At 45.4% G+C, this 26,658-nt stretch overlaps 1 protein-coding gene across 1 annotated transcript in view; it reads right to left on the bottom strand.

Annotated features, from left to right (window-relative positions):
• The window catches only part of PTCH1 (patched 1), a 68,008-nt gene extending 44,788 nt beyond the window's left edge, over positions 1-23,220 (bottom strand). The window contains exons 1-2 of the mRNA XM_059873770.1: positions 22,230-23,220; positions 20,519-20,711 (exon numbers count right to left, since the gene is read on the bottom strand). Coding sequence (XP_059729753.1) covers positions 20,519-20,711; positions 22,230-22,430 — 394 coding nt within the window. The 5' untranslated portion in view covers positions 22,431-23,220. The remainder of the gene's footprint in view (positions 1-20,518; positions 20,712-22,229) is intronic.
• Between the last annotated feature and the right edge of the window lie 3,438 nt (positions 23,221-26,658).

Here is a 26,658-nt window from a genome sequence, read left to right as displayed (position 1 = left end):
ATCTGAATTACTGCCAAAGTTTAGCTCGCAACAGTGTGAACAGAAATTAAGCACACATATTTATTTCTTCCTAGGTCATATAGCAGAAGACTGATCCATAACCAGTTGGCAGAGTGGGAGATGAGATTCCTGAGCCTGAACAGGGACATACTTTTTCAATCACTTGGGCCCTCAACCCACCCGTAACACCCCTGGGGCTAAAACGACCACCAGGCAAGAAGCTGGGCCCCTGCATGCATAAAACTGTCAGAATGAGACCCTCAACAATTAAACCATACAGACATTCTGGCATGAAGCATTGCTTAATTTCTTGTTCAAGGATTCTTTGAAGAAATAAGTGTTTCCACAACACACCCAATTTTTTTTCAGCCTGTCACATATGGGATTACCTCCTTTATACCACGGAACAGAGACTAGCTCACAGTATGCAAAACAAAACAAAACAAATCAAAGTACAACCTTTTACCTAGAGTCCCTTTAGAACTTTTTAACATCACTCTTATTACAGTGAGAGGACATACTATCATTGAGACTGCATTTGCATGGTAACAAAATGCTATTGCTAATTCTTATCAAGATTAAAACTCTAAGAATACTTTCATTCATCAGCCCCAGGTTTATGCTCACTGCTGTCTTTCCACGGAACTGCAGCAATCAGTAGTCCTTCACACTAGGATTTTTAGTTCATTTTACAGGAATATGAGAAATAAGGGAGCAGAGTTATCCTAATCTGTATGTCTTGTAACCAGACCCTTCTTTCATAACCCTTTACACTGCAAGTGCTTCAAAGACAAAGTGACTCTCCCTCTTTTGTCTCTCAAAGCCAGTCAAGACAATAAAGCCCCAATGTTAAGAGGACTGGGGAGTCTGCCATAAACTTCTACTCCTGGTACTGTATTCTCTTCCATTCCACCCACACTTTCCTTCTGAATTTAACCAGAACTTGAACCAACAAATCATACTTCATGCAAGACAAAGGGCATCATTCCCACCTCTGCTAAAAGTGACCGACTGTTTACTATCAACAGAGATGATCGCTTCCTAATCAAGGTCCTGTCAAACAATGTTAACTTCACTGAACAAGGCAGATATAGCTAATCAAAATTGCATCATGCAAGTCAGTCATCAGAACAGAAGCTGTTTTTTCCCTTTCTAACTTTCAACCAGGAGTAGCAAAACCACCCAAGAAGCTGGGCACTGATTCCAGAACCCATCAGCAGATCTGCTTCATATTTTTCTTAAGGCATTTCACCATTTAACTATTCCTTTGATGGGTCCATTATCTACATTTCTTCTGCCAAACATAGTAAAAGTAGCTCCAAATATTGCAAATATTTTATACAATGTAACAGTCAGGCACAAAAAAAAAAAAAATCACATGTGTACATTGACAGAATTTTCATCTGCAAAACCAGGTTACGTTAAAACATATGGACAGACCAGAAGCAAGTGAACACATCAGTGGTCTTTCAACATATTAGGAGTAAAAGAGAGCAAAAGGGAAGGAAAAAAAAACAAAAAAAAGGAGGAAGTTTTTACCAGTTATGCTTCAATTTATTTCAATTAAAAGTTTGTAAATATCAGTGTGAGCCATACTCACATATCTTCTACCTACACAATCAGCACAATTAGCTGAATGGGTATTATTTTAAAATCAAGCCTCTTGTTGCTCATGTTTCCTCCCCTCCCACCATTTACCCACAAGTAGTGCAAAAACTTAGGAGAGAAATGACTAAAAATGTCACAGAAATGTACTAAAGCCACTGTGCTGGATATATCTATTACCTGCAAGACTCACGCATTCTGCAGGAATTCATTCCTTACACTTGTAAAACAAAAAAAAAAAAAAATGGCAATTGCAGTCATGATAGCATTTCCACACCACAGGACAAACAATATAATGGAAAATATGATCAATGAACAAAATGCTGGTGTTTTGTGGTTTTCCTTTATGGACTCTGTTTTCTTCTGCTTGGTAACAGCAACATTTTACACTCAAAATGCTACTAACAGAAATTTTATGTATGGCATACATACTTCCAATTCTATATCAAAGACAGACAAAACCATCTCACTTTAATATTCTGATGAAAAAATCTACATATCACTGTCCTTTTTTGATATACCAAAAGCCACTTGACGGCATTCTAGTCTTTTATTACGTGATTCCTTATGATTAGTTACGTAGGTGGTTGAGTTAGCGGCAAGAATTCCCGTAATCAAAAGATTATTTAAGTAGCAGGTCAATGCAGAGTCTCATGACTGGTGATAAGACAGTGCAGTGGCTTGTACACTACCCTTCCAGCAGTGTCATGGGTTTCTGCCCATGAAAAATGAGATACCACGCCATCTGTTTGACTTAGTTACAATTTTTTTTTTTAGGGGGAAAAAAACCCCAGCAAAGTAGCAACACCAATGTCCTGGCATTATTTCACATTTATGTATCTGTTTCTAATTCTCAAGGATGTATTTGAAGGCCCATCATGAAACAGTGTAACTGACAGCATCTCTACTGCTGAGGGTTAGTTATTGTTAAAAAGCTGTTTTTTTTCAGAGAAAAGAGTCTTCCTCCTCCCCATCCTCTCTGATATCCACAGTCTTCCCTCTTAGCTCTTTGCCAGAACAATCCAGATGAGCCTTGAGCAAGTCAGCATCCCACACCATGAAACAAGCTGCTGCTCCTCCTGAGCCTCCCCAACAACTGGAACAGAAGCTGGACAAGGTAATTTGCACTAAGACTGGTACATAACACTGATACACCCTTCAATGAGGTAACAATTAGACAGTGATTTTTTTCATTGGCACAATTTTTGACACATTTCCTTCCACTGACTTAGTATCCATTTTGAAGTTCCTGTGTCATTCAGCTCATGTGCTCATTCCACTGAGAATGTCAGTCTTATCTACACCTTTCTCACAGCCAAAGTGAAAATTTACATGGCATTATATTAACATGTTTACAAAGAAGTCTGGAATCCATCACTGCAGTCCCTTCCATACCAAGTAGCCTGAGGAGTAAATTTGACCTCTCTCACACTTAGAGATCAATGCTAGAACAAGCCATTAGGAATAGCCAGAAGTCACTGCTTATTAATTTACTGTCCAGTGGCTCTGAAGGCATTAAATACTTATTTTTCAGAGTGTCTTACAATGTTTCATTTCAGGTTACTGGAATTGCATCACATAGCTAGAGGTTTCTTTATTTTTCTTGGATGTGAACACTACCTCTATTAACCACTCAATAGTTACCTTGTGCACTACCACACAACCAGTAGCTTAGACAGCAAGCTCTCTCTAAAAAAGAACATTCCCAAGAGAAACATTTGCGATAAAAATGTTCGCCTACCAATGTGGAGGACAGACTTTGAGAAACCAGTCAGGTTTCCCACAAATACATACTAGTTTTGGAGCCTAAATTCTCAGACAAATTTTAGGTACACAAACAATTTTCTGGAGAACCTCCCTTTTGAAGATTATGGGCCTCAAGGTGTTTCCATTTGAGCACCTGAGGGGCAAGACACAGTTCTGCTTCGTTTGAGCAACACCACCTTTTTAATTTTTTGTCAGGACTATAAATGTGTAGCATTAGAGCAATTCAGCAACCTCGTGCCAGTGAAAACTCAAAGCAACAGAATCATGCCTCTAATAATCATGGACATCTCACACAAGCAATGTTTTTGTTTTATGTCTTTGAAAGATGCTGACATTTTTGATAAATCAGGCATATGGATAAGTATCCCTTGCAGCGCTTATTTTATGGATACAGCCAAGGCAGGGAACCCTTGCAATATTTGTAATCACTAGAGCAGAAGGTATAGGAAATAAAAACCCCTTACAACCCAGTAATCACATACAAAGACTGAATAATATTCCAACATGTTCACCTGGGTCTCAGCCTTCACCAACCAACCCAAAAAGCAGCAGTGTACAGAGAAAGATGCTAGAGAACAGACATCCTGCCTCCACCTTGCCTTCTCACCCTTCAGCACCCTCTCTCTGCCAGGATGGGAACCTGAAAGGGACTTCATACCTCTCTCCCTGACACCCTGCACAGCCCATCTCCCTCAGCTTTGACTGCCATTATGGGCTTTCTTCTACTCCACTTCCTCATGGAATGGTGTTCCCATGTGCATCTCTGTAACACGTGTGTACAGGTGCTACTCAAACACTTAGCAATGAAGCTAGTTTCAGTCTATCACAGTGGTACATGCATAAGAACAGCGAGACACAGTTCTGCTCCCCCATCCTAACTGGGTACCATGGTCACAATCAGTCACATATGCCACAGGGTAGAAAGCAGCTCCTAAGGGTACCAGTGACAATCTCTGTTTTTACTGATAAAGAACACAGACCTCATGAGAAAAAAACACAGCAGCCAAATACTATTCACAAAGGGTTGAAACCTCCTATAAAGAAACTGATATAAAGAGTTGAAGTTCTACAGCAGATATGAAGACTATCCTGTCTCTTACTGGGCACAGAAAAATAATGGCCTTTTGATTTAAAGCTTCCTGTTGCTCTGTAGGGAGTTCTGTCTTCATGTTCTCTCAGATGTTTGAGCTTGTCTGGTGCTGCTCTTTGTCAGCAACAGAATATAGTTTTTCTGCGCACAGACAGTTTTAGTCAGCATCCTGACAGAAGAGCAGGGAAGACAGCACCTTCCTCAGAATTATCATTCTTTAGGCCTGACAGGCAAAACCATTTACTGGGAGAAAGGGCAAAACACCTTCTGGAAGTCCAAGTTTAGTTGGTAGCAGAAATGGGATTGGTTGGAATGTCCACTTCTTTCAACTTTTAAAATGTCTTCTGCTTGTAGAGCCACATTTGCTATTGGTTTATATGGTTGATCTCTGAATGTATTAACTACTCTGAGATACTGATACATCTAATGATGTATCTAATGATGCTAAGGATGGCTGTCATAAATCCATCAGGATTACATTATAAAAACATAATGCAAAAGTAAAGACTTCACAGAAAGTGAATGAAACTGAGCTACCAAATAAAATCTCTTGAGAAATAGTGAGCTTACAAGAGCTAGAACACAGTGGTTAACAATCAGCGTCTTAAAGAGATTACATGGTCATTCAGTGGGCTGTGCAGCAGCTCAATAAAAAAATATCATATTAATCATGTAGCTAGACATGATCTCTGTGAGCACTGCCCTACAGGCAGTCAGAAATTGCATGCTGTGTCTGTCTAGGTTTTCTTGCACAGCATTCACTGAATACACATTTCTTCATCTGTATAGCACACATGGAACAGCTGTTGTGCCTACCCAGGTTAAAAGAGCCTGCACCCCACCACCTCCCTTCCCAACACACAGATAGACACTCTGCTCTCATCCCTCTCCCCAGTTTTGCTGTCCAACAAAAGGACACCGTCTAGAACATCATCACATCCCAATGAGAAGATATAATCGGTATCAATATCTCTTTAGTGCCAAAGACTTTAGGATTATGTAAAAGCAGTATGACCATATAAACCAGTTCTATCACACTGAGAATAAGATAACACCAGGCTCTTCATTTTTACTTTAAAAAAGTGGGGGGGCAGAGGGGAGGTGAGAAGTGGCAGAGATAAAAACCTACAAATGCAAAAAAAAAAAAAAGCTAACAAAAAACCACCCAACAAAGCACTTCAAAAGGCTGCTTTTTATCTCTCAAGACATCATATGATATGAGTTAAGTCAATCCTTACACATGCTGGGGATGGCTCCAGTGTTGCTGCTACAAATTTCATTAACACTGACACGATTATGAATAGCAAAAATAAAAACACACATCAAAGTTGCCTTTTCATTCTATCACAGTGTGATAAAGTTTAGAGCTGTGACAAGGACACAAAGCTGTCTGCATACTCAGGAAGACAGCCCAACAACAGCTGCCGCTGCTTGTAGTGGGAAACCTTCCCTGCAATTTTAGGAACTAAAACCTTTTCTTTCTAAAAATCCAGTTTTGCATGTAAACATCTGTATTGCCTATAGGCAGAAAAATATCCTTTTTGATTGGGTACAACAGATAGATTGCTAAAGAAAAAGAGATATTTTGATTTCTTGATTGGCGTCCATCTAGGCAGAGAGAGTGGAAAAGTACAGGGAAAAAAACCAGCACACCAGAATGAACAAATTAGACAGTACAAACTTAAGAAAAAAAAAAAAAGCACAGCCAATATGCAATGAGCTTTGAAATATACAATAATGTACAAAACTGGTACATCACAGTTCAAACTTTTCAATTAAACATAAAATGCAGTGGCTGCTTACTGAGCTGCGACACATGTCCTTGGTAACAGGATATGAGCTGTTCACCTCTGGGTCACCATTCCTAATCCAGCCAGGAACAATAGTGACCACAAGTTGTTTACCATCTGACAGCTGTTTGCTAACTTATGTGAAATGAGTTGGTGGTCTCAGCCCATTTCCTACGGGGCAGGTGTCCACATTATAAAACAGCACTGTCACAACAGGCATCCTTGTTGACCAACCCAGCAAAGAAACTGAGGAATGAATGGGCATGGAGAGCAAACTATACTTCCTTCCAAAGACATGGTCCCTTCACATCACAATTAAATCATAGCTTTTAGTGGAGAAGCCCAATCACTGAATTTTCTGGCTCAAGTAGCAAAGGAATAGTAGCAAAAGGGTCTCAGACTCTGCTTTTTCCTAGATATCAAGGAGACTGCCTTCAGCAGCTAATACAGATTATTGCAATTCTCCCAACAGTTTATGGTCACATAATGGTATATACCTCCTCCCATGAGGAGCAAGCTGAATTTTTATTGTTCAGTAATTTAAGACAACAGCCAAGCATGCTTCATAACAAGAAAAATCCTCAATTGTACACGAAAGAGGCAAAGTTGAGAGAAGTGCTGCTGGGAAGGGTATGTAAAGGGCTACAAGGTCTAAAGCTAAGAATTTCAAAACAGCTGAATATAATTTCTTTAAGTTACTTTAGGTTGAATAAGAACTTCTGCTGGGTAATATGTTACAAACAATTTGCTGTGTTGTTCCACAGCAGTCAGCTTTCCTCTAGGCCAAACTTTTCATTTAACCTCTCTGTGCCCTTTCCTCAAATATGTAATTGTTTTCCTGTGCGGTTAAAAACAGCATTTTTAGGTCTTTTCATCTGTACTCCTGGGATAGCACAAATTTCATCTGTACACGGAGTAGCACAAATTTGAATGCAATCTTTTTAAAGGAACAGCAAACAGCAATGCAAACAGATGCAAACAGCATCCAGAACCTCCTAGAGGATATCACTTCCTAAATAGCACTTTTAGGAGATGGCAAAATTAACATAGAAAAATGAAAGGAATGAACACGTTACGACACAGGGTACAGCTCCTTTCAAGTTTTCCTTACCAGCTGCTCGCTGTACCATCTGTTGTTGCCTAAGCAGCTTCCTTCTGAATGGCTTTGCACTGAAGCAGAACTGCTCTCACTGTTGGACACAATCAGGTCAGGTCAGCGCTCCCCCCAGCACCGAACCTGCTGCCTGTCACAGCTTCCCCCACCTCGATATTTCTTACTGGCCACCAGCTCCCGAGGCCGCGCTGCATCTGTCAGGAGGCCCATTTTTCATCGCTCGCTGGCCATTGACACCGAGCAGGACACAGCGCGTCCCACTTTGAGGGATGCACTCAGAGATTCCCGTCAGACACGCTGAGCGTGCGACCATATGGCCAGGTTTATGCTGAAGCAGGAAAGGCCTGGAAAAAAAGCCAAACAAATGGCCAAGCACACCCATCAGCACGGCTTTTATTTTCTGCTTTGGGCCACTGTGACCGTGCTGGTGGTTTTTTACTGCAGACCCCAGTGCGGAGGTCCGCGCTCCCTCTGGACCTTGAGCGGCAGCTCCAAGGTCTGGGGCGGGAGGAGGCCGAGTGGAGCCGGCAGTCCCGTGGGGGCACACGGCGGGGTCCCACCTGAAGCCCTGCCAGGAGCCGACCCCGCCGCCAGCCTCAGCCCTGCCCCAGGGGCACCCTCCGGCCCCCGCACAAAAGGCCGCCCCGGCCCCGAGGGGCTGGTGCGTTCCCAACGCCGCTCCTTCCCGCGGCATCTGCGCAGGGAAACACACATCGCTGGGAGCCACTTTCACGATTTTGTTGCGAGCGGGATTAGCTGGATTAGGGGCCGATTCATAAGGACCCCCTGCGGCTGTGAGGAAGTTTCATCACAAGGTCAGTGTGGTGTGAACTATATTCTGTCAACACCACCACTCCTTATAGCCGGCTACAAAAAAATACAAAAGCGGGGGGGTGGGGGGAAGGAGGAAATTGCAAGTGAAATATATGAATGAACAGTTTACAGCAACAAAAAGATTTACCGATTTCCCCCTCAAATGCTTAAAAAGATGTGTACCCTTCAACGCTGCGTTCCTTTAAAACAAGAAACCTGTATAAGTCATTTTTAATTTATAAAGAATTTAGTGGTTTAGGAGGTGGGAGGAACCTGGGGAATAAGTGTAGCAACCCACACACAAAAACCACAGAGGAACTTCTGGCACTTAGTTTAAAACCAGTCATGCAGCTCCAAGATTGTTGCACTGTTGAGATTTTATTACATTTAATGCTGTCACCTTCAAGACTATTTAATTCCTACCCCCCTAAGTGCAGTAAGTAACAGAGACATTAAAAAAATAAAAATAGGGTTGGATTGAAGAAAGGAGAAGGTGAATTAAAGGGGTTTTTTGTTTGTTTTTGCTCTTTAAAGCATAATTACCCACCTTGTACTTCCCCCACCTCCCCCCCAGCAAGATTCTCCTCATCCCATCGTAATGACATCACTCAAAGACTGCAACACTTTTATAGCTAGCATGATGCAAAATAAAATCTATAATGAAAGAGAGGGACTTTTGTTTTGCATGTGTAGTTTTGGGGGAGTTTGGGGGGGCGCGTGGTTTAAGAGAAGTCCCTCTTGCACAGAACCAGGCTGTTCAATCAAAGCCTTATCTGTTATATTTCTGTCTTTCTCTTCTGTTTAGCGCATTCACCGACAAGAGAAAAGGGGCTAAAGCAATGGAGGCTTTGACCTGCAGCTGTAACACAATACTTTCGCACAGCCCTGTCGACCCCTGACATAAATTTTACACCGCAGCTGGCATTTACACACTTAACATTACCATATGTATAGCCTACTCTGTGCTAATTATGCTAATCACCTGTCTAACTCTCTGCTGCGAAAAATGGTTGTATTTAGCAGTCCACTGCCTACCAATACAGCTTACTGTGTGGCTGAAATGTACATTCAGACGGCTCTGAATGGCAAGATTTTTCCACGTTGCTGGCTTCATTCAGACCACAGAAAAATTTATTCAAGTCAACTGGTTTCGGTCCGCAACAAAAAAGTTACGAGAAAAAAGTGAGTGTGTTCCTGCCCTAACATTCTAAGTCTGCTTGCAAGCAAAATGATAAATCAATTGGTGTGGGAAACAAAAAGGGAGAAAGATTTCTTTTGCAAGCCATGTGAAACTGTAGCCTATTTAAAAAAAAAAAAAAAAAAAAAAAAAAAAAACAGAAAAAAGAAGAAAAAGGTCATCCTATTTCCCCAAATCTCTAGAAAGAACAGTTTAATAGATATTTACACCTGCTCACAACTCTCTCAAGTTCCTCCCTTTTATCTACAGTTGGAAGTCGTACTAAACATGTTTCAGGTTTTGTTTCTTGAATTTAATAATTTCCACTAGAATATTACATTTTCTAATATCTACTGCTTAAACAGCATCAGCTTCTAAACAGCTAGGGCTTCTCTTCTGACTATGGGAACCCTTTGAAAAGTTAGTGAAGATTGCTCTAAATGAAATCAGAATGAGGCCCATGTTGAGACGCAAATAAAAAAAATGCCCAGGAGATACTCACCAGAAGAACTGAATTAAGTATCTTCTTTAAGTACTTTTTTTACCATTACAGAAAAGGTAACTTAAAAAAAAAAAAATAAAGTTGTAGTGGATAAGGGTTTCTTTTTAATGCTTAGTGTCAGCAGGAAGGGAGATGTTTAATTGAGTCTCTAAAGCTCATGATTCTACTTAGTATCACACTGAGGAGACTACACCAAGATTTGCACTGGGATTACATTCCTGAAGCTATTTAAATATGGTTTATCACCCAAGTAAGTTCCTATAACCCTCTTCTCCTCTACACACACCCAAAGAAGCTATGATAGTTCACAGATTTCTCAGATAACCAAAACGTAAATCTGATTATGGCATCACCCTTGGCAATTTCCTTTCAGGTTAGATTTGTGGAATCTTTTTTTCAACTAATTTTAAATGTTATGAAATGGCATGTTCATACACAAAATAGAAAAATGTGCAAATAAACCTTCTATATCCACTACCGCATCTGAATAAGGTAAGTACACTGGAAGGTAAGTCATTGTTAATATACAGCCAAGGGATTTAATTAAAAACAAGAACAGCTCAGCAATGTTTATGCTCAGAAGGTCCAGTAACATACCCAGTCACAGCATGAGGTCAAGAAGATCCCTATGTCTGTGCCTTCCCAACTTCCCATCCTTTGTCCACTCTACTTCCACATGCAAGAGATTGCTGCTCACAATAAGGTAAAGTAATAAGTTTTGCTTGTCAGCAATGGCCTTTACTTTAATATTTTACTTATTACATTGCCTGCTTGACTACACCGCAGACCCTCAGCCAAGACACATCTTGCTTTCTAGCATCTCAGTTTCAGTTCTCTGCTAGTCCAAAGCACTAATTTATCTGTGTTCTTTCAGCTCCAAAACACTGGTTGTGCAGCCAAAACCAGAAATAACACTACAACTACTGTTTATTTCAGAGCATGCGGATTTTCCCCTTTTCTGCCTTTTTTTTTTTTTTTTTCTTTTTTGACTAGGAGATGGACCACCCTGCTCTCATGGCACAGAACACTATTTACATTGCAATACTTGACTGTGTAATACATCTGGCATTTTTGGGCAGGATTCCTGAGCTAGGGGCCAGAAGCCCTTAAGCAATGATTTAACAGGGGAAAAAAATCATACAACTTGACTCAACAGTGCTCATTTCTAGTTTGCTGCACTTAACTTTTGATTACTGACTGAAAGGCAGAAATGCATCATACTGGTAAACAAGAGAAGACTGTTTCTTATAATTTATCTCACTGTTAATAAAAGACTGTATTACAGTCTTATGACTGAGCTTCAGCTTCAGGTAATACAGGTGTACAACACTGCACATGTGCTCACACATGAGCAAAATACAGATGTTTCAAATACACAATGATTACTTGTATATTTGAAGCTGGAATTAAGTTCAGTACAATTCTCTAAAGAAGCAGCACCTTTGCAGAAAGAATCAGGTTATGGTTCTCTTCATTCCCTTACCTCTTGTGTATTTTGTTCAAGCACTGAAATAACTTAAGTTTCCCAAAACCAAGCAGAAGTTAAAGCCAAGGCATTCATTCTAAAAACCAAAATTAAAATTCTCCATACATCAAAACATGTGTATGGTCAGCAGTTTCCATAAAGAACTTTTTACCTCTTGATACTATTGCTGCCAAAATCAGTCTGTTTATAGTAACTGAGGTGATAGTAAATGAAAATAACAGAGCAAAACCAAGAACAAGAAAATTGTATTTATAGATATTAAACTAAGTTTACACAATAAAAAAGAAATAAAGAAAAATGTTTTATTTATAAATTCTGAATTAATAACTACTCCTTTAAACTCCATTCTATTTTGCTGTACTGTACAATGAAAAACTACTCCAAGTCAAAAGTTACTCAATTAAGAGCAAGGGTGAACATAATTTATGGTATTCATCAGTCATATAATCTGAGTGGATAATAAAATATAACAGCATATGCAAAACTGGAGTGAAATATCTTCCTGTTCTCCTTAATTCATGGACACAGAAATGAAGGGGCCATTATAACATGGCACACATTCTCAGCACAGATATCACACTTTAAAGCACAGAGTTTTCTGTCATGAAGCACCATCTTGGGAATCTGCCACTCCAGCAAAGCATCAGCAGAACAAGGCAGAAAACAGCATGGTTTCTTAATTATTAATGAATACTGTGCATCTTTACTTTTCTGCACTTTGAGAGGCGACTACATTCTTATAATAGAACTGTCATGCAGACCTCAAGAAGTTTTACTGATTTCTTCAGGTTTTCCCTGGAAGAGTAACTCACAAACATAATGGGGGCAAGACTTCCTGCATATTACAAGGCAGCAGAGATCAGAGAAATGAAAAGAACCAAAGCCTTAAATACTGAAGAAAAATAAGACAAATACTGAAGAAAATAAGGATCGCTGAGAAAATGCATGTAACTGAATAGTATATACAAAGTAGAGTGAACTTCTTGATAAAATTCTGCACTCCAGATCCTGCTGAACTCTAAAATAGAGCAGCTAGAGCTACATATACACACACCACCATCTGTAGACAGAAAAAGCACTGTGCAAAGGATTGGACTTTATTCTGTATACAGAAGAGAACACCTGACAAGTAACAGCCCGACAAGATCTATAACCAAAATGCTGTTTTAACCAATCAGAAAAAAAGCTAGCTGTGGGGCAAAGAACTTTACAAGCATGGTTTTATCTGAGTGGTTACAGGTTGAAGCAGGCAATTAACAGTTAAGTTAAAAAAATTGTGCGTAATAGTCCATGAGTGTGAAAATGAGAACATGTTCCATTGGACACCAAAAGGAAAGTAATTGCAAACACATCAAAACCAGCATCCTAGTGGACACAGCTCCAACAGGTCATAGGGAGGTCAGTTTTTAAGAAAAAAATCCAACTGAAATATAAACACGGCACTATGGAAAGCAGACAAATCTCCCATAGCTTTGTCCAGCCAGCACTACTCTAGGCATCAGCTGTGGTGCCTAATCTAAACAAAGGGATCAGTTGGTTCATACATCTGGAAGCTGTCATATTTTGGAGCCTCCTAACAGTTATGTGTAAGTGCAGCCTTCACTTGGATGTAACAGCCTTTAAATCTGTTGAGTGGTCAAGAACAGTTACATGCATACACTACATCATATTATGACTATCTGGGGAAACATCAAAAATATTATATAATGACAGGGCTTGGACCACCTCTAACCACAAAAAAAAAAAGAAAAAAAAAATCATGAAAATTGACAGATTCAGGGTGAGCAGCTCAGGTTTACCTTAATGCATTCTATGCTGAAAGCAAGCTTGAACACCCATGGCTTTTAGAGTTCATTCTTTTCTGAACCCACTGGCTGCTGATGAATAATGAGGAAGGAAGGCCAGTTCTCTACAAAAACAAGCAAATAAACATAAAACCAGGCCACTTAGTAGGTAGCAAGAGCTGGTAGTAAGTAGGGCCCAAACCACTCACCACCACATCCACATAGCACCACAACTTCAGTAGCAGCCAGCCCCTACAGCTGATTCAGGTCTTTTGCTTACCTACACTTTCCTGTTCCTGCTCAGTAACAGCAGCATGAGGAACAACAATAAGGCAATGTTGCTTTCAGCTATTCTATTTCACTCCAGGACTTCTGTACCAAAATCTGCAAGCTCTCCAGAGCTACAGAAATGCCTTCAAACCCTGTTCGTAAGCAGCAAAATCCCCAGAGCACAAGATGACACTCAAAGCTCAGAAGAGGAGCACAATGGCATTGCCCAGGCGCCACCCTGTTTAAGTACACATTCCAACAGAGAAAGAAACAGATCCTTCCAAACAATGATCTGTAGGGCACATTCTAGCAGAGCACTGGCAACACTGTTAAATTTGGAAATAACAATGAAGATTAATTTGCTCCAGCCTTGAGTAAATTAAATGCCTCTGAAGTCTGAAAGGCAGAAGGAACCATGTAACAATGCACTTAGAGCTTTGAGGGGTGCAAATTCTACAGGAGGAGCTTCTCTTTCCCTTCCCTGAAGAGGCTAAAACATAGGCACACTGTTAGTCTGCTCTGGCTTTGTACATGGATAAACCCTGGTCACTCTAAAGTCATCCCAAGTTCTCCCACTACATTCAGTGAATTAAGGATTTCATCCTCTACCTTTTTACTGACCAAAGAATGGCAATACCTTTATTAAAACTCTTACAGATAAAAGAGGAATTTTATGTACTGAACCTGCAGGGATTTTTATCATGTGCAAGCTTTTCATCAAGGAGCACCAGCTCCGAGCAATTATGTGGATGCCTGTCAAGATGGAACTTAACAGAGGTCTTCAGTGATTTTGAACTTAATAGCGGGCTCTTGAAAGATGACAATCAATTAAACAAACATATAAGTAAAACCTGTAAACATCTTTTCCTAACAACTTTCAACACACAGAAGCAGAGAGAGTTCAAATTCAAAGGAACATAACACCAACTGCCCTGATGTTTTTATCCACAGATGTCATGTAAATATTAGAATTTGATGTTCCTTTTCAAAACAGTAGCATGGACCAAAATACTTTTGTGCTTCATCAGTAAACATTTAAATAAACATGTTGCTCAGATGACCATCCTTCAGCTATCATGTGGAAAAAAAAAGAGATGTAATAAATAATTGTACCAAAGTCAGATAAAATAGTGGCCTGGAAATTTTCCAGATGAACACCTCCCAGAGAACTTTCAATATGCACTGAGGAACGCAACACAGTGCAAGACAGCATCTGAGGATAAGTAAGATCTTAAGTCACCTGACTCACAGGAAACTAATGAACTGGGTGATGTGATCAGAGACAATGTCTTGACTGCCACAGAGCCTGCCAACAACTGTTGTGATGGACTGAAGAGGAGAGTAACTTCTGTAACAATTTCTACACCGTGCCAATGTGGTGATACAGGAGCAAGCTCATCTAATACAATACTCCCCTGCTGCTGTCCACAAATGCATTTGGTTGTGGGAGAAAGGAATTGCACTTGACTCTGTCAAGTCCTACTAACTATACTCAAACCAAGCATGTTACTTCAGCCCATTTACATAAATTTTTCTCCCATGAAAAAACAAATTCAGACAGATCTGTTCTGTTACTATTCTGTTTCTCCAAAGAATACTAGTGTAAAGTTAACTGGTGCCTTTAGGCAGAACCTAAGAACAACTTTTCTCTAAACCTGCACCTAATCTTGCTGAGTTAAGAAAACTGATAATCTTACAAATAATAAGGGTTCCTGCATCATTCACACACTTTCCTCATTTTCACCTCATTCTTAACTTGCACGGGTGGATTAACATATTTTAAAAAGGTCAGCCATAAGTACAATAGAGCAACCTGATTTTTGTCCCTTAAGAGAAAAAGGAAATAATACTACACATAGTCCAAATCTTGACTTACAAAGTATTTCTGCTGTACACACTCAATCCTAATTCACTTACAATTTGAACACACTCACTTTATTCCACATACCTGAACTGAAGCAGGCAGCTTCTGAGGCACTCTCTGCAAGATGTCCTACCCATTTGTATCATCCACCCTCTTCCTTCAAACTGTCTTAAAGAAGGAGCTCCGCATGTTATAGCTCAGTTCAAGCTCACAAATCTTCACAAAGCTTTGTGAAGAGGACTACTTAAGGAGGAAATAGTCTGACTGAGCTTCATCTAGTGCAAAAAGTGAAGAAAGAAAAAAATGAAGGGAAGAACAGCATGATCTTTGACCACTTAAGGAAGAAAGCTAATGAAAAAAAATGAGGAGAAAAAAATCCCAAAACAATGATGACATGAAATGAAATACCAAAGCACAAGACCAGACCATCTCCCCCATTATAAGCTGCTCCAATTAACATCATTTAAGGCACTGCAGTAGCCAAATTTCAAGCTTCATTTAACAGAACCTTCTCTGGAGCCACAAAACTACCTTCTTTCAGAAGCAGAGGCTGTGAATTTACATGTGTGACTGCTGCTGACACACTGGGTCTTAGACTGCCTATTTAGAGTGGTAGCAAATAAACATATCCAGTTATGAGCATGATTTCTTTTCCATCCTGAGCACTCTCTAGCTATGAATGGATGATTCTAAAAGCACATCTGTGTCCAACAAAATTCAGTCACCGAGGAAATCAATTCTAAGTCTTTTTTTTCTCTGTGTGTGTGTACAATGTATAAAGATGCTAAACAGTCTCCATAACTCCAGAATGCATGGACACCCACATACAGCAGTTCAACTCAAGCTGAATAACAGAACTGCCATTAAAATGTCAGTACAGTATTTGTCTGCCCTGGCAGACAACTCCTTCCCACCGCCACCAGCAGCAAGGTATGCCATGAGGATGATAGATCTCTTTTCCTACCTGTGCTGAAAAGATAGGCAAAGATGACTGAGAGCAAGTCTAGAAGACAGCAACATAGATGGAGCCACTGTGGGACATAGAGTAATAACTCAAGTATTCTGAACAGCAGCCAGAACAGGACTATGTTTAAAAGAAACCCCAAAAAACAAAAAGCTACTCTACAACACTCAGTGCCAAGAAACAAGCTGAGAGGAAAGCCACTTCGGTATCAGGAGGCTCAGAGAAGGCCAAGAATGCTAGCATAAATTTTGAAGGAGGACGACTACTACAGGAAATCTGAAAGAATGATGTTTCGAAGATCTCTCTCTACCAGGTGAGCTTCTAAACTCATGTAAATATTTCAACCATAACAGCTGCAGGCTCAGACTACTAATCATTTAACTTGGAATGTGCATGGTCTTAAAACTCATTCAAAGTTCACTTCACTGTTTGTTAATTAATTCTGTTATGATTTTAAAGCAACCATTTACTTCCAGCAAACTTCAGTGATGTATTATGTTCCATGGTATTCAGAAACAGACCATATCAAATTTCTCTCTTTAAATACTGCCAATTTATTCAGCAATAATAACTGTAAAAAGTTTCAGTAGCAAATCAAAACTGTTACTTGAAGTATATTTCAAGTAACCTATACACAGCACATACAAGACAGTCCAGGAATCAGGCCTAGCTGGAATGCGGTTGGGAAAGGCAGATGCTACTTCACCAATCTTACCTTCTTTGACAGCTTAGTGGATGAGGAAAAGGCTACGGATATTGTCTACCTGAACTTTAATAATGCCTTTAACACTGTTTCCTACAGCATTGTCCTGGTGATACTGGCTGCTCATGGTTTGGACAGGTGCACTGTTTGCCGGTTAAAAACTGGCTGGATGGCAGGGCCCAGAGAGAGTTTCATCCAGCTGGTGGCCAGTGACTGGAGGGGCTCCCCAGGGCTCAGTGATAGGACAAGTCCTGTTAAATAGCTTTAGCAATTATTTGGATGAGCAGTTCAAAGGCTCCCTCAGTCAGTTCCCAGATATCACCAAGCTGGGTGGGAGTGTTGATCTGCGGGAAGACAGGAAAGCTCTGCAGAGGGACCTGGATAGGCTGGATTAATGGGTCAATGCCAATGATGTGAGCTTCATACCGTGTTCTATAACATGAAGCGTCAGGTCCTGTCCTTGAGTCACGACAGCTCCATGCAGGACTACAGGCTTGGGGAAGAGCGGCTGGAAAGCTACCCCAGGAAACAGACCTGGGGGTGCTGAACATGAGCCAGCTGTGCCCAGGTGGCCAAGAAGGCCAATGGCATCCTGGCCTGCACCAGCAACAGTGTGACCAGCAGGACCAGGGCAATGGCTGTACCCCTGTACTCAGCACTGAGGCCACACCTTGAATTCTGTGTTCAGTTTTGGGCCCCTCACTACAAGAAAGTATGAGGGGCTGAAGCAAGTCCAGAGAAGGGCAATGGAGCACAAGTCCTGTGAGGAGCAGCTGAGGGAGCTGAGGTAATTTAGCCTGGAGAAGTGCAGCCTTGGGATGACCTCATCCCTCTCTAAGCTACCTGAATGGAGGATGTAGGCAACAAGTGACAGGATGGGAGATAATGCTCTCAAGTTGCTCCAGGAAAGGTTTAGATTGGATAGCAAAAAAATTTCTTCACAGAAAGGACTGTTAAGCACTGGAAGAGGCCACCCCTGAATTACCATCCCTAGAGGTATTTAAAAGGTGTTTAGATGTGACATTTAAAGACATGGTTCAGTGGTGAACACAATGGTGCGGGCTTAGCAATTGGATTTGATGATATTACAAATCTTTTCCAACTTAAACAATTCTATGATTCTGTATTTGGCCAGCATTGCCTCGTTCATCCAAACTCTCAGTAAACAAAAGGTAAAGTAAGACAGCTGTTTTAATAAACAGGACAATTCAGCCACTCCTTCACTAAGAAACCTTGATCTAAAGAGTCCCTTACTGTACCAACCTCCATGGAAGGTACTTTCAAGCTATTAGGACCAGGTCCATGTAAGTGCAGTAGAAAAAGTTTGGTGTGCTTTGCACTTCTGCATAGGAAGAATGGCATTCTCCATGCTATCTGTTCCATCTCAAACTCTCAATCTGTACTCCTGTTTGTAGTTTAGCAACAAAAATATGCAATTGCTATCTGTTAGGTTTAGTTGTACAACACCCTGGTTCATGAGCAGAACACTTACAGAGCCTCTACCAAGCAAGCACATTATTGCAAGCTCTTTTCTGTGAATGGTCATGTAGTGCTAGAATGGGAAAACTAGAAAATAAATTTAATCCAGAATATTTTATTTCACCTTAATCTGCTAGCTTTTGCTGGTTAGTTTTGAAATGCAACGGTTTCTAAATGCAGAGTTTTAATTTCTTTGCAAGGAAATAACTAAACTAAATAGATGCTAAACTAAACTACATAGAAATTACATAGATCAACTCTGTCAAACTAGCTACATTATAAATTCATCTTGTCCATAAAAACCTCAGAGATCAATTTCCACTAGATTCTATACTAGGCACTTCCCCCCACTCCTTCCCCATAACAATACTGACATTAGAAGAGACAAGAGTAGCAACTATTTTGCAAATCCTATTTTTTTTCCCTTGAGAAGTGTATTTTTACTGACAGGCCAGTCACTGAGGCATCATCAGCAAGTAGTTTCTTGGCTACAAAAAGCAGGTGGCACTAATTGAATAGGATCACCCTTCCAAGCAAGCAAACACCAGTAGCATCAGGATAATAAATGTCAGGGGAGCATGTGGGATGGAATTGCAATCACATATTAATCTATCTAACACAGAAAAGCAGAAACAAAATACCTAAGAACAAAAACTGACAAAAGAAACCTCTCCACAACAACCTCACGGTGTGTTTGGAAGAAAAATTAACAGCAAAGAAAAACAAGATTCACAGTCATTTTCATTAGTCTTTAAGGTATTGCAGTTAGCGACCAGTGCAAACTCTGACTGCACGTCCTGCCTACAGATGGGACCCAGCAGTGCCTTGTTCAGTTTCTCAGGCAGAACGGCTGGTAGCAGATCTCATCGCATTTTGAACTCCTGGTCTACACTACAGGGACCAAAAAAAGATCACTATTTTCCACAACAGAAAAAACCAGCCCCTACTAAATGACTGGCGAATCCAATCCTGACCCCAATACGGCTGTCATCTGCAAGGATGGACTCCGAATTCCCCTCGGGCAGGACAGACCACCTCCAGAACAGGCACCGACTTTGTCTGCACTCAGCCCTAGCTTTTCCACACATACACATACAGAGAACTATTTAGAAATTATTATTTATGCAGCCTCTCATATTAACTTTTATAAGCCAAATACTGCTGCAAGCTACTTTGACATAAACCTAGAGTAGTAATTGCTGCAGACAAGGAACTCTGTTTCCACGCCGACCCTGCAGTTAACGGCAGAAAGTGATCCTTAATAAATAGTATTTCCCCCCGCCCCCGAAAAAAAGAAAAATGGGGGCGGGGGGGAACAAAACAAAATAAAAACCCACAAAAAAACAAACAAACAAAAAAAAAACCAAAGCGAAAAAAAGAAAACGAGAGAAAGAAAACAAAAGAAGAAAAAAACACCACTACGGACTACACCTAAACCCCAAATCCGCGGCCGCCTGGAGCCATGGCTCCCAGCGCGGGGTGCGCCGCCCGGCTGGCTGCCCCACGCCGGGCTCCGCTTCGCCTCGGCTGCCTTTCTTTCGTGGTTGTGGTTTTTGGTTTTTTTTCCTCGTTCTTTCCCTCTCTTATTTTCCTTTTTTTTTTTTTTTTTTTTTTCCAGCGCTGCGCCCCGCGCTCCCCACAGCTGAAATCTGTCCAAGGCCAGGACCACACACAGGCTCCCGCCCCGCCGCGCCGCCAGCCCCTCCCCCGCCGCGGCCGCGCGCACTCCCAAAATGGCGGAGGGGAGACCTCCCGGCAGCGCTGCCGCTTCCCGCCGCGGGCGAGGACGCGGAAACCGCCGCCCGCACCTCGCCCGCACTGCGAGGCGGGGTAGAGGCGAGGGTACGGGGCGCTGGAGACGGGCTGTCCCGGCAGCCCTCCGCCGCGTGCACGGCCTGGACGCCGCGGCCCCCCGCGGGCGGAGTAGTGGTACGCGCCGCCCGGGGCTGCGCGCCCCAGCTCAGTGCCCGCCTCCCGCCCCGACAGCCGCCCGCCTTCCCCGCCGGCGGCCGCCTCTCCCGGGCATGCTGAGCGGCCCCGGGCAGCTCTACCCGGCCCGCCAGACGGGCAGTGACGGCCACAGAAAACAGGGGCACCCCCCCGGACTTACCTTCCACCCACAGCTCCTCCACGTTGGTCTCGAGATTAGCTGCCCTTAATCCTACAGCGAAAGCCCCAAATATCAGGAGGCCGACAACCAAAAACTTCCCGCAGTTTTTCTGAATGTAACAGCCCAGTTTAAACAACAGTCTCTGAAACTTTGCTCGCAGCCACAGCGGCGCTTTCCGTCCCGTCGCCTTCCCCTGCAAAGCAAGAAGAGGTCAGTAGTTGCGGGCTACGGCAGCCGCAGAAGCGGGGGGAGCCCCCCAGCCCTCCCACGAGCGGGACAGCTCGTGTCTCCCGGGGCGCAGTCCCCGGAGGAAGGATGGAGCGCCGCGAACAGCTCAAACAGGCATCCTTCCAGCAGGGCCCCTTGCCCCGCGGCCTTGCCGAGCAGCCACCCTCGAGCACTCACTCAGGGACAAGATGTACCTGCCGTCTGCATCCTTGCCCCAGACTAACACGCGGGTTGGGGGTGACAACACTGCGTAGGGCCCCCAGGCCCTCGCCTGTGCCGGCCACCACTTTACTCTTCTCTTGCCCGAGGCATCGCCACCAGCTCAGGCTGCAAAGCATTCGCGCTGGCGAGACCTGTGGCTCCAGGGAGGAAGGAACCACTTCCGACAAACCTCAACAACCACTAGAAAGAAAAGTCCCTTTTCCTGTTCTGTTTGGAACCCCAGAATGGCTGGGAGGAAAGGCGGGGGGATTGTGTGACAGATAGCAGTGGCCGTTTTCCCCATTCCCAGCTCCTAGCAGGGGCTTGGTGCTAAGACCCACGTGGTGAGCAGCGCTGTAACATCTGCAGTAATTCATTTCCATAGAGTTTGGAGACGCTGTGTGATCTGAATTAGGAAGTAGAGCAGCCATCTGTAAGTTACGACAATATTTGTGAACGGAAGAGGGCAGCCACATGGATTTTTTTTTTTTCCTCCTCCTTTCCCTCTTCTTACAAAGCCTAGAAATCCGCTCCCTGAAGTGAAACCATCCCTGCAGCAAGGCAGCTTTTGGAGATTGTTTACTTTGAACATTTTTTGGCCAGCGGAGATTGGCGGCCGGGGCTGTCCCGCCGCCCCGCCCGGCACCTCCAGTCCTCCGCGGGGACCGGCGCGGCAGGGTTAAGGAGGCAATTTGTTTATGGCCCTCGCTCCCCCTCCGGCCGCCAGGCAAGGGAGAAAACCGCTGCTTTCTTTGCTGGGGGACCCCGTTCTCCCAGGGCAGCCGCCGTCTCGGCGCTGGGCGGAAAACTTCACAAAAGCCCAGCTTCTGCCAAGAAGCCGGCCGGTTTCTCCCCTGTTCCGGCCGGGAGCGGGTGTTGCCGAGATCGCAGGGCGCTACGAGGGGATGGAGAAGCAGAAAGGAAGCGGGGAGAGAGAGAGAGAGGGGGGAAGCGGGAGAGCGGGCCTGGGCTTAGCCATGGGGAGGCCGGGACCGAGCCGAGGCTATTACGGGAAGTTTAGGAGGAGAAGTGCTCCGCAGCACAGGCACGCACCAGGGCAGGCACAGGCGAGCAGGGAGGGAAGGAGGGCACTCTCTCCCGCACTGAAGAGTCACAGACGTCCCTCTCTTTTTCCCAGCATTTTATTGGTGGCCGTTTAGTTTCCATCTCCTCCTTCCACCCCCGCGAGAAAACACACCACCTCCCTCCTCCTCCCCCGCGGAAAAAGCAGCACTACCACTAGCGTGTATCTCTGGAAAAAAGAGTGAGAGATTGAATGCACCTTTGAAATCTGCTCCAAGGCGAAAGCCGCATCGCAGTAGCTTGGTCGCTGCAGATACTCCCGGTCGGGCACCGCGGCGCGCCGATTCCCTCCAGTCCTTCGCCGCCTCCCGCCGCCGTTTCTCGGCGCCCGGCCGGGGTGGCCTCCGCCGCCCGCGCTGCTGCTTGTCTCCGGCTCCGACGCGTTACCGGCCGAGGCCATGTTGCCGCCGCCGGCGGGACGGGAGAGCTGCCGCTGGCGCTGCCGCGGCGGGGCCCGGGGCCCCGGGGGTGCGGCGGGGCCGCGGGGGGCTGGCGGCGTTGCGGGCCGCGGGCTGATGCTGCTGCTGCGGGGGCTGCTGCCGCCGCTGCTGCCGCCGCCGCCGCCGGGGCTGCTGCTGGGGCTGGTGCGGCGCGGCCGCCTCACGCGGGGCGCGGGGCGGCGGCTGCCGCCGCGGCCGCTCCGGCCGAGTCGCTCCCCGCGCCTCCCATTGCCACATCGCGCGCGGACCCCGAGCTGCAGGCGGTCGCTCCCCGCGCCCGGCGAGGGCGGGCGGACGGGCGGGCGCGACCCCCGGGATCCCCCGGCCGCCGCGCTATCCTCCGCTCCGGTTGAAATCGCCTCCTCCGGCCGGCCTCCGCTGCCTCGGGGAAGCCGCTGTCCGCGGCGGCGCTCAGCGGCGGCGGCGGGGCGGCGGCGCGGCGGGCCGCGGCTGCTGCTGCTGCTGCTGGGCTGCCTCGCCGCGCTGCACCATCCTGCTTCAGGGCCCGGGTGCTTCCCGCGGGCCGCGGGGCCGGCGGGGTTCCGCGGTTGGCCCCGCCGCGGCGGCGGGCGGGCGGCTGCCTGGCGCTCTCCCCCGGTGTGTGCGCGGCAGCACCGAGCTGCAGCCCCTCGGCTCCAGAGATGAGATGAAGAAGAAAAAAAGGACTCTCTCCATTTGGATAAAGAGGAGGAGGAGGAGGAGGAGGAGGAGGAGGGGTGGGGGGGGAGGTGGGGGGAGTATGAGTGGAGAGAGAGCGAGAGAGGGAGGGAAAAAAAAAGGGGCTGAGAGCCCGCCCCCGGGGCTGTCAGATGGCTTGGGTTTCTGCGAGGTGATTGGCTCGGGGAGGGCAGAAATTACTCAGCAAACATGACTATTATTAGCTGCTTAGCAACAGCTCACCAAAGTAGAGAGACCACCCAGGCCGGCAACCCTTGTGTGTGCATCTCCAGCTTCAGGGGGAGCCTTAAAGAGATCCAGTCTTCCTTGCGTGCAATACTTCCATTAAGGAATGCCTTCTCCCTCTTTCTTCTTCGTTTTCTTTTCAAGAGCGTTACTCCCCCCTCCCCTTACTCCCCTCCCCCGATCCCCGTCCGGGATGCTTGCAAATACACGCGCGGAACTTTCTTGCCAGGGACATATAGAAATACATTTTTCCCTTTTAAGAAAAGGAGAGGGAAACGAAGAAAAAGCAGCATTAAACGATTTCTAAAGGCCTTAAAAGAAAATCCTTTTAGAGGCACCTTGGCCTCGAGCTGCAACAAATACTGGGAGGTCCGAGCTGAATTCCCAGGCTTGCAGAAATAATGACAGGGTGGTGGATATTGCGGTAGAAATGCCAGATTTTTCTCCCCCTCTCCTTTTAACTAAAGAGGAGACTTTGTTCCTTGCAAGAAAACCACTCCGTCTAGTTAGAAAAACACAATGAAAATTTAACACTTAAGGGATTTAAAGCCGCGCGGTAGCTAGCTGTTTCTACTTAGGACTCATTCTTTAACTGAAACCTGAGGAAAGCCAATTCTAATGTTTTTAGTGTAAAAGTCCATGAAACTCAGCCTTCCTGGCCGCGCTAAACATTTCTCGAACTACACGCGATTGTTTACTTTTTTGGCACCGCTTCTCCGCGTCTCTCTTCATTAAGAATCAGCCATTAATTGCTGCCTCTAGAGCTGCGCGCTTCCCCCCCAGTCCCGAGCTCCGGCCCCGACCCAAAGCGCTGCTCCCCGCGGAGGCAACTACGGGCCGTGGCGGACACCCATGGGCACCGGGACGGGGGGCAGCGGAAAGCCCTTCCCTCCGCCCCCGGCCCGAGCCGGGGAGGTGCTCTGGGGGGTTGCCTTCCTGCAGGACGGCTGCTACATGCCTGCAGAGGAGCGCGGCTGTAAAGAGTTCGGGAGCTGGAGGGCGGGTGGGAGAAATGCAGCGAAGAGAGGGGCATGGAGACCTGAGGTGAGAAGAGAATCCCGTGCAGCCCCCGCCTGGTGCGGTGCCCGGCTCGACAAACCCGCCGGCACTGCGCACCTCTCCCTCTCCCGCCGTGCGTGTACCTGGGGCAGTGGTCCTGAGCAAAACCCCTGAGCCCCTGGTCACTGCAAGCGTCCTCCACCCTTCGGCGGGCTGGCGACCTCCCTTAGCGGAGCCATCCCGACGCCGGCAGCTCGGGTTGGCAGCGTCCCGGGAGCCGGGGCCGCCGGCGGGAGCGAGCTGCGCCCCGCACCGCCCTGATTTGTCCGTGAGACTGCCTAAAGGCACCAACTGTCAGGACCTTTCAAGGGCCAGACCCGCCGGCTAGGGGGTGTCTTTTTCCTTTGATTTCATCCCAACTCCGTTTTTTCCCACCCTGGGAAACTTGTCTCCGTGAAGGCCCTGCCCTGTGCCCCGCACAGGACTCTCCAGGAAAGCTGCTAGGACCAGCAAGCTGTCATGCACGCACACGTAGGTACATACGTATGGGAGAAGGAAACCTGAAGCAGTTGCAGCTGGAGGCTGTTTTCTATTTGAGGCTTAAACCTGTTCCTGGGGTGCAGTCGGCCACCTCCAAGTTTCCACTTGCGAAAGTGACCATCCATCTAGCTAGGAAGTGATGTGACACTGCTTCTGGAGATGCTCAACCTCACTGTGTCTGATCGGGTAGCAGGGCAGGGGAATGGAGAAAGAAGGGATGGGCACAGAAGCATTTTGGTTCAGCCTCCTGGAAGGCTCCAAAACCAGGGAAGAGTGTCCTTTCAAACACCTGGAATCCCCAGCGCTGTCCTACGTCCCTCCTGCCTGATAGTCTTCACACAGTACCCGAAAGTCCGTTCTCACTGCTGGTTCCAAAACTCTATCTGAAGACTCAAATTTAACAAGCATTGTCTTGATCTCCCCTCTCTCTCTCTCTCTCTGTGGTCTGGAAGGATTTTTTTTTTTTTTTTTTAAGGATACACAAGAGATTAATTACTGCAGAGATCTAATTGGTCTTGTTTCTGGGATGGGTGTGTGTATGTATGTTGGGGTTTTATTTCCCTTCAAGGAAGAAATGTCAGTGTAAAAGTCTCCACTTGGGTGGTCAGAGCAGTGGCTGTCCCGTCTGCCTCATAGCTGATGCCTGCTTGCTACATTCCTGGCAATAATGTTCCTAATCAATCTGCCCTTATTTACATTTGTAAGCACTGCTGACTGTGATATGCATGCCCTGAGTGTGCAACTGCTCCTCGACACCAAGGGCTATCTCCATCGTCAGCAACTCGAAGGGATCTCCCAGATTTCTTACCTAGGACATGTTATGCGGTGAGGGCCTAGTAAGTTGCCTCGTTATGTAGAGGGGCTACAATCTACAACAATTCATACCTGTTCCTTTCAATGCCTAGACAGCCCAGGCTGGTGTACAAGAATTTCAGCATTGACTTTAGTCGTAGTGGCTTCATTTTGTAATGCTCTGTCTCTTACATACATTCCCTTTGTATTCATAATCCCTGATGCTCCAGAGCACTTCTCCAGCCAGGTAAGGGATCAATCCAGTCGAGATTAACAATGGTAACAGATATTTACAGTGATGTTACTTAACACATTTTTTCCAGTTTGCTCTTCACCTGCAGACACCCACCAAAAACATTTGCATTGCTGGAGCGTCAGATTACCCTACTAAAGAAAAGACAGAAATAAAACGCAGCCACTTTGAGTTCCTTTTGTACGGTTTACAAGAGCACTGACCGTGGGAGAAGACCGATTTATGGGAGAATAATCAGATTTTTTCTATTCCCTCAAATTTTTGTCTCTCACACAGGTTTGCATGGCCCAAGTGCCCAGGTCTGCCCCGGCCCTGTGCTCCACCAGCACACCTGATTCTGGCTATGACATAAGATCACAGTCACTGGATTCTGCAGGGCAGCCTGAATCTCCCTCTTCTTTTCCACTGGAAGTGCCGTGCTGGCCACCGGGCCGGCGGGGGCTGCCGTCGGGGGCCGGCGGTGCGCAGCGGGAGCCGCTCCGCAGGGCAGCGCCGCCGCTCAGCGCCCGCGCCTGGGGAAGGAGGCAGGCGGCCTCTCCCCCTCCTCAGCCCTGGAAGAAAGGGAACTGCTCGAGCCAACTTGTCAAAATAATGCGGCTAATTACCCCTGATCTCCTTTAATGGAAAGCTGCTCTGCACGCCACAAAGGAGCAAATGAGGGATCTACAGCACCAACCCAGGAGCGCTGGCATTTTCTTCAG

The sequence above is a fragment of the Haemorhous mexicanus genome, chromosome Z, assembly GCF_027477595.1.
Source record: "Haemorhous mexicanus isolate bHaeMex1 chromosome Z, bHaeMex1.pri, whole genome shotgun sequence".
NCBI lineage: Eukaryota > Metazoa > Chordata > Aves > Passeriformes > Fringillidae > Haemorhous > Haemorhous mexicanus.
The sequence above is the reverse complement of the archived record's forward strand: the minus strand, read 5'-3'. Positions and strand labels throughout refer to the sequence as shown.